The following is an 18,168-nucleotide window of genomic DNA, read 5'->3' as shown; positions in this document are numbered from 1 at the left end:
CCATTTATCTTACCATTTTGTTGGAGAAATTATACTCTGCTCCCCCCAAAATTGACACTTGATTAAATTGAAATTGAATGAATGAGCTGTTTCATATTAAATTCTTCCATTGTCACTTTTTAAAAAGTGTGCTCATATGTATTACTTCGGTTATCTATAAATGGACAATGTCAAGTTTTCTGAAAACATGTTCTGCAGAATACATAGTCCCGGGATGCCTGGGTGGCTTCAGTGGTTGAGTGTCGGCCTTCAACTCAGGTCATGATCCCAGGGTCCTGGGATCAAGTTCCACATCGGGCTCCCCGCAGGGAGCCTGCTTCTCTCTCTTTCTCATAAATAAATTAAGTAAAAAAACAAAACAAAACAACAACAAAAAACCCAAAAACTGTAGTCCCAAGCAGTCATCTGTAAAAAAAAGGAATCCACACTTGTACAGAATATTTTGTTTCCCCCTCTCTCCTAGCTAGTATCCCTTCTGCTCTGTGCTCAAATGGTCATCTTAGATTCCAGGTTCCTTTGTCCTCCTCTCTGCCTTCCTCTTGGGGTTGGGCTAAAGGGGAGGAGGGCTGAGGGAGAATGGGGAGATAAGCAGGACATTAAAGGAGATGGGGAAATGGAGATAGCTATTTATTCCTGGGTCTCTCACCTCCCTTCTGCAGGATCGCCACGAGTTAGTTGGCTGTCTTCCTACTAGAGTCACGGCTTCTGTGAAGCAGTCCTCTCTATTCAGCTGTTCTCTCCAGTGTTAACTGCTCTCCCCTCCTTTGCCTCTTATGGCCTGGAGATGGTAGCAGTACTGCATTCTCCCTTGTTGGTTTCCGTCTATTAAATGTTTCAATTGCCCACTGTGAATGTACCATCTGTTTCCTTCTGGGAGCTGACTTACTCAACAATTATACATTATATTGTATGCTTGGAAATTTTCAAAATTCACATTAACATATTAAAGGCACTAAATAATATAGCAGTAAATAATGCCTAAGTTTAGGTTAGTGTTTGCCAAACTTTTTTCATGGCACCATTTTTCTAAGAACATCCCTTGAACATTTTCTTTTTTAAGATTTTACTTATTTGTGAAAGAGAGAGAGAGAGAGGGAGGCAGAGACACAGGCAGAGGGAGAAGCAGGCTCCCTGCAGGGAGCCAGATGCAGGATTCATCCCAGGATCCCAGGACCACAACCTGAGCTGAAGGCAGACGCTCAACCATTGAGCCAACCAGGTACCCCAAACATTGTAATTATAAAATTTCTTGCCTTAAAACATACAAAGCCAAATGTATGGTTTGCAGCTTGATGATTCAGGGTAATCAGAAATACCTGTAATTGCTCTGTGCTCTGTGTGAAACATTGAAGGACTGAAGGTCAACGGAGCTATCTAAGCCTAAGCCTAAGGCTGTTAGTTATACCATTGGTTGTGTCCCAAATGGCTGTGCTTTTTGAATCCAGCTGTTTTCATAGTTCAAGTCTTTTAGTATCAGGTTAACAAGTAAGTATATCTTGCCCATGTGCTTCTTTCCCCATGTTCTGCATCATATCTACTACCTCTAGTCAGTCAGGAAACCAAACTACCAAAGCTGGCTAGTTAATATAAAACAAGATTAAATAGGCTTAGATAAGCACCTTTGATTCCCTAATAAGCACACACTTGGATGCCTAAACTTCATGACATCTATTTTGGTTGCTCGAAAACTTTCTCTCCCATGCTTGATATTTCAGTTATGTGGGATGTTACTGTGGATATACTATTTAAAAACAAATTTACTGTGGGGGGCACCTGGCTGGCTCAGTGGGTAGAGGATGTGAATCTTGATCTCAGGGTGCTGAGTTCAAGCCCCAGGTTGGACATAGAGCTTACCTCAAAAAAAAAAAAAATTATAAACTCTGATGTGGTAGCAATTACTGCTGTGTGTTTCTAGCTTTCTAGCACAATAAGATTGCATTTTTTTGTGCTGGTGACTGTGACCAGTTCTGTCCAATGTGTTATGAAGGATTTCTTAGTCAAGAACTTATTATCAAAGCTTGTTTGGCCTTTTGTCACAACTAGCACTGTTCTAGAGAGAAGATGCTCCATCAGGTGGGGTCCCTACAATGGATATGAACTTAAGGAATATCTAAATTTTCTGTTTATGCAGCATTAGCTTATCCTGCTTACTTCAAAAGGGTCTTTTTTCTATAAAAAAGGGTAAAAGTTCAATCAAAATGAAAACATTTGCAAAATCACATGGTATTTTCTTTCAAAAAAGGAGTTCCATAGGCAGTTCGAAAACTCCTAAAACCTTTATTATTTTTTTAAAGATTTATTTATTCATGAGACACACACAGAGAGGCAGACTTAGGCAAAGGAGAAGCAGGACCCCGCAGGGAGCCTGATGTGGAACTCAATCCAGATGCTCAACCACTGAGCCACCCAGTCATCCAAAGAACTCCTAAAACCTTTAACTGATTACATAAATAAGGTCAGAGATATGTAGTCATAGCTGTGTGTAGTGTATAGTCACATGTTTGAATCCCTGCATTTTTGAAAGATTTTGAGAGTTGAGGGAGAGCAGAGGAAAACTCAAGCAGACTCCCTGTTGAGGGTAGAGCCCAAAGTGGGGCTCAATTCAATAATCCTGGGAGGATAACCTGAGCCAGACTCAAACTCAGAAGAGTCAGATGCTCAACTTGCTGAGCCACTCAGGTGCCCCAAATCCCTGCATTCTACTTATGATAGTCCCGTAAATGGAGGCTTATATCCTTTATGTATAAAATTGGGAAATACAGGATTTTAAGATATCAAATTATGAAAATTACCTGACAGTAAGATCCTTAATAAATATTAAATAATAGTAATTGGTTAACTTGGGAATATAGAATTGTAGAATTACTGTTAATCCTTCCATTTATAACTTACTGCACAAAACTGGCTTAATTCATTGAAGGCAAACATATTTTCCTTCCCGGGTTCTGGTGAGGCTAGTTACACCAAGCATGATGCAGAAACATGGTGTCAGACATTTTCAAACCAGTCTTTTAATTTTCGATTCAGGTGTAAGAATGCACCACACACACACACAATTTATTCAAAGAAATCAGGGAATGTACAGTATAAATGTGTACAGCAAATCCTACTTCATGTATTCTTTTCAAAACCTACTTTTAAAAGAACTTGTCTACATGTAAAAAAAAATACTTTATCCTGTCATTTCCCTTTGAAATTACATTGTCTTAAATTCCAATAGAAAGTGTTCTTAATTATGGAAAGGGCTGGAGTATTTATTGTAGACCAAAATCTGGTGACACCATCTTTGTTTTCTGCTGTACTTTTATGGGCCTAAAAACAGATGAATAGAATGACATTTAAAAATAAATCCCAGAGATCAAGATTCTGAAGCCAAGTTGATGGGGACATTATCATTTTGAAGTGCTCTGGCTAGAAAGGTGATGTAACCAGATGTGATCACATGCCTGGGCTGGATACTTCAAGGCATAGAGCTGTGTGAAGGTGTGGGAATAAGAGCACTGTTCTAGGAAAAAGGGGGCTTAGGAATAACAAATGGTTGCCCTGCACTGAAAAATGACCAACCTTATTTCTAGGTTTTGCTTTCAACTAAAAGACTGCATTGTGTCTTGTTATGATTCAGTACTCACTTTACTTGTCAGCATTATGGTTCCTATAAACAGGCCTATTCAACTAGTTACTATTTACTACTATGATAGCAGTTACTATCATCCTACTGAGGTAAATTGTTATCCAAAGCCAAGTAACCAAGTTTTCAAACATCATCTGATAACTTCTTATATTCAAGACCTCATTATTTCTATTTTATTTCTTATTAGATATAAGGAATCTCCCAGAATGTATAATGGGTATTTCTATAAGTAGTCATATTTACAAGACACAAAATATCTGGATAAAAAGCAAATTTCATAATTTGTATACTGTACAGATGAGGTTTATAAATCGATTTTTAAGCACCATATACACACACACACACACACACACACACACACACACAATCCAATACTGCAAACCAACAATGTTTCAAACTCGAGATGTTTCATTAATCATGATGGCATCTCCTTTCAATAAACAAATGCTGTTTTATGGGCTGTGTGATAATAGCATTATCAGTTATCAATTACACAAAATTATCAAATTACCCTCAGGGGTAGGCTGTTTAAAAAAGAACAAAACAGTAATAAAAAAACCTAGGTTAAATAACTAGCCCCTGATTACAAAAGATCTAAGATTTAAGGAACTAAAGGATCCTCAAAGACCTTTTCTTATCTCTTTTGCCAGCTGTAAAGTTTCAACAATGGTGTATATTAAGTGCTAAACTGGCATAAAGAGACAAGCAAAAATCTTCTGTGGACTACCATTTTCTTTTGCATTTTACTCAGTTGTAACATATTAAAAATAAAAATCAGACAGACACATCTCTCCCTTTTAGATTAACATGAGCTATATGCAAAGGAAGTACTTCAGATTACCGAATGGAATTTAACAGTTATTAAGCCCTCACGTGCCAAACACTGTGTTCAAATATCAAAACCTATAAAGACATCTATTACTTGCAAATGAGAAAACAGGCTCAGAAGTTGCCCAAAATGGAGTTATTATTTGGTGGAACTGAGCTTCAAATTAAGGCCTTCCTCTACAGTTTCTCCATACAGCATAGTACATTGGTTCAAAACGATGTAAACCTTTAAGTCTATAATGGAAAGTATTTTTAATATTAAGCAGTTCTCATGACCTTAAATTGTGTAAAGAGCTTACTAAATGTCAACTTCATTTAATCCTTCATTGGTTAAAAAAAAGAGGTCATACTTCAAATGGCACTAAGTGAAGCATAATTCATTTATATCATTTTCTACAAAATAAGTTAACTTTAAGCCAAACAATTTCAATGATGATAAATGCATTTCATTATTTATTTAGATGTTTAAGCTCTCGCACTAGATTTTTACAAGCTGGTGAACACTGACAAATTATTTCTCCCACAGAACTATAACCACACATTCCCAGACAGTATAAATATATGGTTGAACTAACATTAATACACATCACCATTTTATCAATTACATAATAAAACAAATTATCAAGTATCCAAATATTAAGTTACACAGCTCAAAAGGCATATAAAATATTAGATGTCTGCTCAATTCATTAGCAGAAACCCACTTTTTTTTTTTTTTGCAAGAGAGGTTGGGAAGAGAAAAAAAAATCACACTTCAAACAAAAATAAGTTGGTAAACAACTTCAGATAAGAAAAAAAAATACAAGAATTTCAGAAATTTTATGATTAAGAATTGTTTTAGCTACAATAACAAAGCATCTCTACGTTTTAAAAAAATATTTACTAAATTAAAGAGCATATTCTACATGTTCTGCACAAGACAAAGGCAACATTTACTAAAAATACTTAATAGCCCCCTCCCACTCTTTTTTCAGGCCCTCCCTGTAAGTTGCACCCCAAAGTGCAAACATTAAAATTAACTGTAAGGCTTTTTTGTCTGGAGACATTAAAGACATGTGCTTCTGTACAACGTAGATTTTCAAAATGGAGGTTTTCCATAACAGCACAAAATGAAGTTTGTAGAAAGACATGAAATAATTTTAAGACTTAGTAAAAATCCCCCCACCCCCAAAAAAAGGAAAAAAAAAAAAAAAAAAAAAAAGAGAGTTGAGCAAACCTGATGTATACTGGTATAAATGTGGGAGATGTAAACATAAAGTGAGCAGGCAAATAACCATATAGGCCCTAATTTCTATGTTTGAAATGACTGAAGGAATAAACCACATAAGGTCCAGAGTGTTCATAGTTCCTGGGATTTTAGTTCTGTCTGATACTAAAAATATACAACAAGTATTGTGCTGGGTATTTTGGCACCTAATCTTTCTAAATTTCTTATATATTGATAAGATTCTGGCATGGGAATAGATTTAAAGACATAACTCAATACTGCATGATTTCAGGAAAGGTCAATTGGTACAAGTGATAAGCACATTTTAAATGCTGTAAAGCAAGAAACTTTTGCTAAGTGTCCAAATAGTTTGATCGTAACCCAAACATAGAGGTTGCAATTCCATCAAACTTGTGGCCTGATAAAACCGCTTTCCAATACTCCTATGGAAGCTTCATTAGACTTAATCACCAAGCCAACATATTGGCTAATATGTATATATGACAAATTAGGTCCTGTTTCAAGTTCCACTTCCAAGGCAATGACATCAGGCACCCCAGTTTTATTGAATGCAACAGTTGTTTCTATGACCATTGGAGTCTTTGAAGCGCAGCCGCATTTTAGGACGATACTTCTCCAAATACAAAAGTTGCTTGCTGTTAAAAGCTCCACGCCGCTTTCTGGATGAAGAGAAACAAAAGATGAAGTTACTAAAGCAAAATCCCTCCATGTTACTGTTTACTATGCTATACACCAATTATCATCTGCCTTGGCAATTTATCTTTTATTCATATGCTGTGACTTTATGCTTAATGTATAGTTTGGCACACATGTGTAAATGGAAAAAGGGTACTAAAAAAATCCCAAATTCTCGAGTGTTGGTTACAATAGTCAAAAATTTATATATCCACTTATATGAGAGCCAAGAAAAGACAAATTTATTGATTAGAATCTCTGTAATAGGAGCATTTACATGGAGTGCAAAAAGAGTAAGATCTTATTTCCTGGTTTTAATACTATCTTAAAAATGAACATAATGGATAGATATGCTGTGGGAGAAAAAACTGGTTTCTCAATAATAAAATTCACTGACAATGCAGAAATGAAAATTCATTATATACTCACTGTCTTATGAACTGTACTGCATCTTCATATTTCATTCCACCTTCAATTAATGCTAGAGCAACAAGCACTGGAGCTCTGGTAAGGTAAGAGTTTTGATAAATCACTTTTTCAAAATCAAATCCTGAAAAATTCAATGCTCTAATAAACATTCATTCCTTAACCTAAAAGTACTATCATTTACTACCCTTCCTATGTAATACCTTATAGCAATAATGTTAAAAAACTAATAAAGCATCAGCATTTCCCTACCAAATTCAGATTTTTATCTAGGACCAAAAATGAACGATGATGCCCTTAATTGTTACAAATAATTTTAGTAATTAAGACTTGTATTATTTGAGGTCAACCTTGGGTGTGGGGGGGTAAATCTTGATAAATGCAGACAATTTTTTTCTGACTCTAAGCAGCGAAAAAAAATTTTTTAAAGGTCATGAACTCCTTTTCCTAAAGATCTGGAAATGTCTGCTTCCTTTTTTGTTTATTATCAATGAGATTGTGACACAGTTGCATACCACCCTTTCCAGGGGCATCAATGTTCATTTTACTGTTTTTTTTTTTTTTTTTTTTTTTTTTTGCTGGTGGGGATGGTGGTAGATACTCACAAATCTGGATATGGCTATTTTGGCATTACGTGGTTGAGTTCCCACTGAGTTGGAATCTCCAGGATCAAGAGTGCTATCAAAAGCAACCCATATGCAGCGCAAACTACCTTAGAAACTGTTTTTAATTTTTTCCCCCAATGAGCTTGGACAATGATTCCAATATCATTGATATAACCTAGCACACACGATTTATTCTGTGAGCAACTGTGCTCACTGAGACAAGTATAAATTACAACTACAGCATTTGTTAGTTCCAGCTGTCCTGGAATACATTATTCTATTACATTCACCTACTTTTAAATTTAGTTTAATATGTAACCTAACAAAGCAAACTGACTCACAAAGTGATAACTGAATCTTTACTAGACCTAAAATCAAGTTTTTACTAGAATCACGACCAATAGCATTAAATAGATTTAAGAAATCGCCTTACCTCCCAAGGCCTGCAACACAATGGACAGCAATACAACAACCAGGTTCTTCACGAAACTTAATTTTTACAAGACTTAACCAGTCATCAACAATCTGGTTGGATGGTGGTGCACCATCATCAAAAGGCCAATCCTAAATCAAAAGAATGAATAAACATTTTAGATTTTTAAATATAAATGTCAACTAATAATTCTAACACTCAAGTACCTTCAAAAGCATGTTAATATGCTTAAACATGTATTTTATGAAACCCCACTGTCCATGAAATGCAAATAAATGCTGATTCTTTATAAAGATCTCATTACTTCAAAGCTTTGCTTAGCTTTCATCTTTATTTAGAAATTAAGATGCTGCACACTTTTGTAATAACTTAAAAAGAAATCAAGTTTTTTGAAGTTGGTCACTTTGTAGCACTATCTCATAAACACATAGAAACTATTAAACACTTACGAGAACATGGATGCCTTCTTTCTCCACAAGAGTAGTGTCATAAGTTGCTTCACATACTCTAACTATTGTTGTAACTCCATACTTCTTAAGTTCCTGGATAAAACATACATAAAAAACACTTAACGAAGTCTTTTATAACTACGTTATTATTGCTCACCAATTGTCCAAAAGGTATTGCTAGTTGACAGAAAATCATGGAATGAATGGTATAACCTAAATGTATGTTTTATAGGAAAGTGAAATCTTTCTATTTTTATTTATTTATTTTATTTTCATACCCACCCACATTCATGACTCAACCCTGGGAAGTTAATTTTTGTTTTAAATGACAACATTAGAATAACATAAAAGGGGAATATTAGACATATGTTTAATAAATAAGAAGTTAAAAGAAAAAAAAAATCCTGTGGCCCTTCATATATGGAAGTTGTTTATAGTCATGGTAACACTGGCTAGATGGAGATGACAGAAGCAAATCAGGGACAAAGGTAAACAGAATCCAAAGGAATCACTCATGACCACAAGTAATCTGACTTGGCTTGATTACATTAACTCTTTAAACTTTTGCTCATTCAAAGTACACACTGTAATTCAGAACCTTAAAAAGTACATCCAAAGATTCTAAAACCCTGTAAGTACAGTGAAAAAACCCCACAGCATTTAAAACTACAAGCCTTTTTAAGGTTCATAATCCATTATTACTAATTATAATTAGTAGCTAAAAGTCGGCTTTTAAGCATCAAATTGGGTCCAAGATATTAACTAACTCTGGTTACAGTATTAGTCATTAGACTACATAAATCATCTCTTAAGTGGCAGCCTTCCTCCTATAAATTTCTTGTACATGAGAATCATACTGTTATACTGCCCTTAATATAGATTAAAACAGGCAAACTGTGAGGCAAGAACTAGATGATCTTATTACAAATCCAAACTAATTCAAGTACATGTCCTTTTTGAAATGTACAGAATTATTTTCCTGTATAACTTAAAGAAGAAACTGGTATTTCATTTCTGGGACCTGAAATATAGGTATACCAGTAAAAATTTCCTAAACTGTTTAGTTTGATAAAAAGCCCCATCATAAACCGCAATCAGTTTAAGACATTAAAAAAAGTATCAAACCTTACCTCTATAAATTTGTTTAAGGTCGCATTGGTTGGATTGTGTGTAATAAGAAATCTCATGTTCTTGTATGTGACTTCCACAGGAGCTGGGCGGTTCATTCGAGCCATGTTAATTTAATTAAAAAACACTCAATAGGGTTATGAAAGAATTTAAAAAATTGAATACAGAAATGATGCAAAGAAACTGAGTCTACTTCAATATACTCCACTTGAAATTCTCAGTGCTTTGAGTATGAAGTTGGGAGTAATGGGAAATGAAATGAACCTCCTAACAAGAAGCAGCAATTCTTCAATCCAGTAATACTGAGGCAATAGAAAGGAAGTGCACTGAGGTTTACCCCATCCAGGTCAGAACTCTTGTAAAATGCTCTGTGGATTTCAATTCAACACTTCTGTGTCCAGGTTAACCACTCTTATGGGGGCTTCTTGGTGGAGTAGTAATGAATTTCTACAGTTCACTTGTCTGCATAGAGGTCGTGCTGTGCCTGGCAGTAATCTCCACTGCCCTTCAGAAACTCCATAAATGTGTGACCAAGAACACCACAGAACTGCTGTTTAAAAGAAAAAAAGAGAGAGAAGAAAAAAGTTGTTTTCCAATTCAAAGGAACACGTTATATGCTTTTGTAGTATTTAAGTGCACAATCACCTTTTCAAATTTGGGCCCAAGCCACCTTTTCAACTTTTACTTAAATCACAGAAATACAAGGGTGATTGCAAATTAAATCAATAACCATAAAACAAGCACTCACAAGTAGATTACTTTTAATTGAAATTAATGACCTAATACATAGACCCCTCGAAGAACACCGGCGTTATATTTAGACAAGATCACCTACACATACTGTTCCATTATTTATTCCTTTTAAATAGTTGGTGGCTTTACAATGTTATAAAATCTACAAACGTTCTACATTGATTTTTCCAATAAAATATTTCTACATATTGTAAACTTAATGAAAACTTTACATAATTTACTTACACCTCTAAAGACTCAACCAATATACTTCTTTTAATTTTTAAAGTAATCTTCACATCCAATGTGGGGCTTGAACTTAACAACCCCACGTTGTACTGACTCAGCCAGCCAGGCACCCCTCAACCAATATGTTAAGAAGAAAAAAAGAAACTGGTTTTCAAAATGCTTCCACATAACACTATTATCTCATTTGATCTCTAGCAACCTATTAATTTATAATTCCCTTTTAACAGATTTTCCTTATCTGAGTCTCTGGAAGTTAATGAACTTGTGTGCGCTTAGGAGTAAAGAGAGAAGTAAGAAAAACTGATAGGTTAACAAGAGCACCAAGTGCCAGCCACTGCCCCAAACACTGTATGTACACTCAAGGGCAAATTACCAAACAAAATCTTTTAACGAAAGATTCCCTTAGTTTAAATATAAGCATTTCAAAGGCTTAAAGTTAAACTCAAACTATCTGCTATTTTCATTTTGCACCTTTAAATAGCATTTCGCACCATGCTAGTTACAGTTTCTAGAATAGTTTTGCTAGATTTCGAAGAATTTATATGGAGATCTGGCAGATCATTGAAAAACATCAAGTCAAAAAACCATTTCATTTTTCTGTCAAAGGAACTAAATCAAGAGTCATTTCTTACAAGGTTGTCTCAGAAGAAAGAGGACTTTCCAAATTCCAAATTTGTTCAAATGAGCCCTCTGAGACTGTACCTTCATGTACTCGCGAGCTGGGTTAAAACATTAGTGACTACCATTAAGGATGTGGCTCTATTACAGACTGCAGTAATCTGGAAAGTAATTTGTTACACTTTCACCTCAAATCCTAAATACTAACTTCCTCAGAATAAATGAATTTTGGCAGCCTTTCCGGGACACACAATGAATTAAAGAAGTCATTTGTGAAGCTGTTCAGTGCAAGGACTCGTAGCTCGGTATTCTGATTCACAGATTCTATCTTTATTCAATTGAAAGCAGATGTTTGAGAAAGACAGTATTTCACATCAGGACTTCCACGCTTAATAGCTAAAATTCCTGTTACAGCTGAATTTGGCCCTCTCTATTCACAGAGGCTAGTTTCATCAGTAGGCAGAGGAAAGCAACAGAAATCACTTAGTGGAGCCATCCAGTGGCCGGGGGGGAACTTCCACCGACGGAGCAGTGACCGCAACTCCCTAACATCTGTTCTGCCCCAAGCATTCATTCCCTCATTACCAATTTCCTCGCCACAGGAAAAACTATCCACAATAGGCAGCTCGGAAATACCAAGGCATTTCTTTCCCTTCCCACCTATCATTGGATATAATCACAATAACACACGCGAGGGGGGAAACAAAGCAATTTCTGTGCAGCTTTAAGTCTGGTTCTCAGACTGCAGAGTCAAAGCCCTTAATCCGTATAATCACTGTGCGCAATAGTTGGTTGGAAAGTTTGCCCCAGATCTACTTAGGGTAACGCGTCTAGCCTAGAGCATACATACAATGCTGCTTTCCTCTTGGGAACTACCTAGCTTTTTTGGTTTTCAACTGATTTACTGCCATCAAACACAATTCGTAAAAAAAAGGAAAAGAGTAACAGGAAGCATTGCCTCAGAATCTGGATCCCAGGCCGGTCGGCGGTTCCAACTACAGCGCAAATAACTTAATACTCTTGGAATGGCAGAAGGCTTCCACGGAGAGAAGATAAACCTCAGAATTCTGGCTCTGGCCGGCTACTGTTGCCACAAGCCAAAAAAGCAGGCAAACAACACATTACACCAAGGATTTCGGGACCAGTTCTAAGTCGTCCCCGATTAAAAGGCGCCATCCAGGGCCCCCAGGATTGGCAGGCAAAGCGCACACTGGGGCCCGGCCGTGGACTCCCTCGCTTCGGTGCAACAGTAGTCCTGGCAGTTCCCAGGGCGCTCAGACCCGGACCATCTCTCTCTCCGCGACTCGCCCCAGAGAAAGGACAAGACTCGACTTGTTCCCATTATCCACGGCCCGAAGTGGGGCGTTAAATCCGGAACAGCTCGAATTACCAGGTGGAGGCTGAGGGCGCAGGGCGCAGGGCGGGGCGGGGCAGGGCAGGGAGGCGGCCTCCTCACCTACAGCGGCGCCGCGCTCCAGCCCCCGCAAGGCGGCACCTCGCGGAAAGCCCCCGAAGGCCGCAGCTCCGCGCCGGGGCCCGCCCGCGGCGCCCCCTGTCCGCGCCGCAATCACGGGTTCGCGCCGCGCCTTCAGTCAGGCGCGGACGCCGAGGCCATTTTGTCTGAGGCGCCGGTCCGGGCCACGGAGCACAGGGGTGGCCGCGCCAGGCTCGCGTCCCGCGCCGGCCCCCGCCCCCGCCCCCGCCCCCGGAGCCCTCTCGGCCGAGACCGTTATCAGCCTCGCCGGCCGCCCCGGCTCCGGTGCGACCCTGCCGCCGCGCCCTCCCCGTATCCGGCTCCGCAGTGACACGCGCAACCCTCGCCCCACCCCGGGCCACGTCTCCCGCGCCCCAGGCGGGCCGCTCTCCTTCGGCCGAACAAAGGGGCCTCGGGACGCCGCGGAGCCCGCCGGGCCCGGACGGGCGCGCCAGACCGGAGGGCCAAGGGCGGAGGCGGCGGTCACAAAGCGGCTTTTGTGCCGCCCCGCCCGGCCTGCGGCGGTGGCCGAAACCGCCCCAGCCGCCGCGCAGGCCCGGCCCCCGCCCGCCCCCCCGCCGGCCCCGCCGCCCCCGGCTCGGCACGGACGAGGAGGCCGGTGCCTCCGGCGGCCAACCGCCGACCCGCAGCGCCCTGGACCCCGGCGTCCGCCTCCCCGCAGCCGGCCCCGCCGTCCGGGCCCCCGCTGCCAGGGGCCGCCGGAACCGCGCGCCGGGGCGGAGGGGCGCGGACGCCGGGCTCCGAACAAAGGGGCCGGGGGGGCCGGGGGGGCCGGGGGGGCCGGGGGGTGCCGGCCGCGGAGCCCCGGCCCCGGGGGCGGCGGTGCGACGGATACTCACAGGAATATGTTTACTCATTGAAGATTGTGGCCTAATCATACAGCCGGTCCCGAGGCGGCGGCGACACAGGCGGCGGCGGCGGCGGCTGCAGGGCAGGGGGTAGCGGTGGTCGTCGCGGGGCGGCGGCGGCTTCGCAGGCGGCGGCGGGGGCACCAGACTCTACCATGCAGTGAGCGGCTCCCAGAAGAGCGCGTCGCCCAGCCGGCCCGCAGCACAGGGAGCCAATACGCGCCGCGAGGCGCCCTTGCGTCACGAGCCCTCCCTTTTATAGCCGGCGCGACGTGCGCACTCCCGGCCACCAATCAGGGCCGGGGGCCCCGGGCCGAGCGCCGACGAGCGGGGGCGGAGGCCCGTCCCCCGCGGACGTCACCGCGCGGCGGCCGCTGCCGGTGTGAACCGGTTGATGAATGGCGAAGTGCTGGAGTCGTAGCATCTCCCGGGCGGGGCGGGGCGGGGCGGGGCGGGGCAGTCGGGGGGCACCCGGGGGCGGCTGGAGCCGGGGGTGGGCGAGCGCTGGGAGCGGGGTCGGGCGGCGGGGAGCTTCCCGCCGATCGGCCGGAAACCCGGGTTGTCATAGTTAAAGCCGCCGAGGGGCGCGCACAGGTCACGTGCGCAGCTTTGAAGTTGCCTCCACTTAAAACGCAATCCCTTTAGGGCTGCGAGTGTGTCTCCGCCGCGACCCTGCTTCACTCTGCCCGGAGTCAAACCACAGTCCTCTTTGCCAGCGGTTTACCTTGGCACCTGCGCCACTGCCGTCTCCGTCATCAAACCGTATTTATGTCGCACGACCGACCGCTGGAGCCGGTGACTCAACACCGTGGATGCCGCGGCCCTAGGCTTGCGCTCGGTGAACCCTTGTCCCCGGGGGCACTTCCCAAACTTTTGCTGGGGGAGCGCGGGAGAGTCCCCGGTGAGGCGGACGAAACCCCACGCTCCCCGGAGTCTTCTTGTGGTCACGCCTCCATACTCCATACGCGGGCAACTGCAGTTGGCTCCGTCGTGGCGTTTCGAAATCACATGCATCCTTTGTACTGCTGCTCACTTGATGTGTTGTCACAGATAACGAAAGGTTAGTCATTGCTAAAAGGAAGCGTTTTAAAAATTAAGAATCTTTGGTTATGTCAAGGACTGCTGTAATCCTTTGCGTCAAAGCTAAAGCTTTTTTTTTTTTTTTTTTTTGGTTCATTTTCAGTTCTGTGGCTCCACTGTGTTCATGATTTAGGCCCTTAAGAAGTAAAGCCTCATCGTAATTGTTTTGTGCTACACAAGGGCAATTTTGTCACTTATGATCCGGAAACCCCCTCTCTCCTCTACTTGATGGAAGGGACCAAATCGGACTTTTACCTGGCTATGAAGAACTCGGGTTTTCTACTAACACTGAGGCCTTTTGTTTGCTGTTTTCACTGAGCAGTAGATTGATTGGAAAGGGCTTCAGGGATCAGGTTATTGTGTCCTCGGTCAGTGTACTGCAGCATTGTAGGACTTACTAGTACTATTATTTAGAGACGGTGCTTGGGTCGTTACTCAGCACTCTTATAAACATATACTCTGTACACAAAGTGAGCACTTTTGAAAAAAGGAATTGGGTCAGGCTTTTACAGAAGCAAAAGTAAAATCACCTTCGCTTTAAGGAAATTACTCGCTTAGGAAACTTGAATGCACCTAAATCAAGGAAAACTAAAGAGCTTGAGAAACAATGTCCTTTTACAAATAACTTTAAAGGAGTAAATATTTTAAAAGTGTTATGTCAGAAAGTTATGTGGAAAAAATCTTGGGGTGGGAGGGTCCTTCCTAAGTAGGTCAGAGAAATTCAAGTCACAAAGAAAAGGGCAGATTTCATTATATAAAAATTAAAAATTTTTCATAGGACAGAGACTTTTGATAAAGTTAAAATGTTAATGGGACACCAAGAGAAAAATATTAATAGTGTGTGTCATGGGCAGAATTAACTTCATAATAAACAAAAAGCTTGACCAACGCATATGATGGTGCAGCTGAAAAACATTCAATCAGCTGCTCTCACTCCAAAAGTTGGTCAGCACAGTGATGCTAATTGGAGTGGTGAAAGTTTTTCATGTAATGACTTTTCAAAAAATGAATTTGCTGGGACAAGATATAAACTCAACAAATGGTAAGCAGAGCCAAATCAGTATTAGCCAGTTTTCTTGTAGAACTTGTGATGCAAGTTGTGAGCCTTGTGATGCACACATCTTGTAATTACCACAAGTACTGCTGACATGAAGTATCCAGTCAGCTATGCTTATCAGGCTCTAAAAGCCAGGCTCAAACTCACAAGTACATTAGTCAGCTTCCAGAGGTCTTAGTCTCTCAGATGGTGTACCCTCTTCTTCTGCTTTGAAAAGGACATAGTTCTAGGATGGAAAACTAGAGAAAGCTTTTGCTATTGAGAGAAAGAACACGCTTTAAGCGAGGTACAAATATGGTCTTGCTGACCAGTTTGCTAAATTCTCTCAGGGTAGCTCTCGGCCTATCACTCTGGCAGCTGCCATGGTGGTTCACTACAGTGCTAAGGGTGTATGGTCTTCTCAGCCTAATAGTGTAAAGATGTTGATTCTCAGCAAACAATAGTCAATCCCAATACTGGTCAGGAGACTCCTGTGGTCTGAAGATCTACTAACCTCCACAGATTTTCATTTGGAGCATCAGCACCTGCATTTATTAGCAGAAGGTCTCCAGACTGAGCCAACATGTTTGCAAATAGTGGTCCAGACATCCAGAGGTAAGAAAACCCAAAGCTGAAATCCAGTGCTTATTCTAAGCTACAGAAGAAGCCCTGAGATGGAAGACTTCTCCTACTAAATAAGATGCCCAGCTGTAAGTTACTTTTCTCAGCAAAACGTATCCAACATGTCTCATCATGGTAGGCAGGACTTTTTATCAGCATATTCAAAATGCAAAATCCAAAAGTTGAGAGATAAAAATGACTATAAGACAGTTATGAGGAAGATCCTTAGGGAAGATGAAACACTGCAGAAGACAACAAATCAGTAAATTCTGATGATAGCAAATAGAGATATCCTTACAGGGGTGGCAGATCTAGTAAACATAGAATGATTCCAGTTATAATAGACATATAAAAAGAGTGGACGATTTCATCCCTTTCAATCTCCTCAGACTGATTGACACTAGAGAATGATGATTCGGGGCTATGAGGATATCTGATTAAAAAAATTCAATATAAAAATAAATAAAAATTCAATATAGTATGTATATTACCATTGCAATGATAGAAAGATCAAATGTGATGATATCCACCCAGAAACAAACAGACTGCAAGGCATAATATGCCAACTGTACTTTGGGGCAAATACCCTAAAGGGTGTCTAGGTGTCAGACAGGCAATCTTAAGTATTCCTGTACTTAAGAAGAAGTGTCCTAAAAATTTAGGGACACAAACACAGTTCCTATCAACATTGTAAAGGTCTATTTTTCTTTTGCTGTTATAGAATACCTTATTTTATGTCTAAAATTAATCTTCTTGTGTGATTGTAAAAAATGTTTAAAAATGTAGAGTACATTTACATTTCTATGAACATATAATGGTCAGTATAAATGCTTAAAACTAATGCTCAATGTTAAAAAGTCTTCTTCCCTTAAGACATTGATTTAAAGTTTTATGAAGACCTCCCAAAAAAGTTTTATGAAGCCTTTTTTCATATCTGTTTCTGTGTACTTATTTTACTGAGGTATAAATTATACACATCATATTAATTTCAGGTGTTCAACCTAGTGATTCAATATTTGTATACATTGTGAGATAATCACCCCAGTAAGTCTAGCTAACATCTGTCTCCATACATAGTTACATTTTTTTTCTTGTGATGAAGATATCTAGTCTTTTTAATAAGTTTGATGAATAATAAAACCAAACAGCAATGCTACATCATCATTTCTGTGGGAATTTTAAACACAGAGATCTCTAACAATTAAGCTTGTCATAACGTTCCAAGGACAAAGTCCATAGGCCAATAGCTGTACTTGGGCTGCTGTGTTTTGTACAGGTCAGACATAGGAACTGCCAGTTACTGACCCAAGTGGGTGCTAAAGATGTAAATATCTTTAGATAAATGAATCCTGCGGGATCAGAAGTCAAAATTTTATTAAGCCATCAAACCCAATCATTACAAGTAATATTATCTCAGTAAAATTAAATTTTTCAAACAACCTTAAAAATATTGTCCATTTAAAAAAGTAATTCTCTCCAGTTAATATCTATTATGTCCATTTTCTGTCTCTTTACTTTCATGACAAATTTTAATCGACTTAAATATAAGCCTGGAAATTGCATAGGTAAGTCTTCAAATCAGAGGAAAATGTGTTTTCACCTTAGAAATCTTGCCACTTAATGTAATATTTACTTCTGTGGAGGTTCAGCATGCACATTACAATGTGATGGACAGATTAGTCAAAAGAATAGTTCCATTTGCATGTTGAAAAGAACTGTTTCCTTGGGACACTGAATAAAGGACTTATGAACCTATAATAATTCGCCACATTTTCATAGCATGCCGTTATTATGACTGATTCACATATTTTTACCTGGAGGAATTTAAGAAAATTCTTATTTTTAGTGAGCTTTGAAAAATTTCTTTTGCTTTTCCAAAGTCTGAATGAAAATTACTTGGGAATTGGAAATCAGACGGGTTTCCATGTAATTATTTAGAACATATTGAATTATGCCACAGTCTGGAGTGAGTAAAAAATTGCTTAGGAAAGGAGAATTTAATCTGGCCAGAGAAAGGGAATGGAGTATAAATAAATTTTAAAGGTTGGTTATGCATGCTATGGCAAAGCTGTCACTTGACAGGTTT

General features: G+C 40.4%; 1 protein-coding gene across 4 annotated transcripts; it reads right to left on the bottom strand.

The window, feature by feature from the left end:
- Positions 1-4,883: 4,883 nt before the first annotated feature.
- Positions 4,884-13,557, bottom strand: PTP4A1 (protein tyrosine phosphatase 4A1). 4 transcript variants are annotated; one of them, XM_038554424.1, is made up of 6 exons: positions 13,337-13,557; positions 9,406-9,953; positions 8,276-8,368; positions 7,827-7,957; positions 6,792-6,866; positions 4,884-6,346 (listed from the first exon to the last, which is right to left on the bottom strand). In XM_038554424.1, the coding sequence occupies exons 2-6, from the start codon at positions 9,508-9,510 to the stop codon at positions 6,229-6,231; spliced, it is 522 nt and encodes a 173-aa protein (XP_038410352.1). In that variant the 5' UTR covers positions 9,511-9,953; positions 13,337-13,557; the 3' UTR covers positions 4,884-6,228. The 4 variants fall into 4 exon arrangements, with proteins under 4 accessions (XP_038410352.1, XP_038410355.1, XP_038410353.1 ...); XM_038554427.1 differs by having other exon boundaries at positions 4,884-6,342; XM_038554425.1 differs by having other exon boundaries at positions 9,406-9,950; positions 13,337-13,546.
- Positions 13,558-18,168: the final 4,611 nt, after the last annotated feature.

Source organism: Canis lupus, chromosome 12 (genome assembly GCF_011100685.1).
Source record: "Canis lupus familiaris isolate Mischka breed German Shepherd chromosome 12, alternate assembly UU_Cfam_GSD_1.0, whole genome shotgun sequence".
NCBI classification, from domain to species: Eukaryota; Metazoa; Chordata; class Mammalia; order Carnivora; family Canidae; genus Canis; species Canis lupus.
The sequence above is the reverse complement of the archived record's forward strand: the minus strand, read 5'-3'. Positions and strand labels throughout refer to the sequence as shown.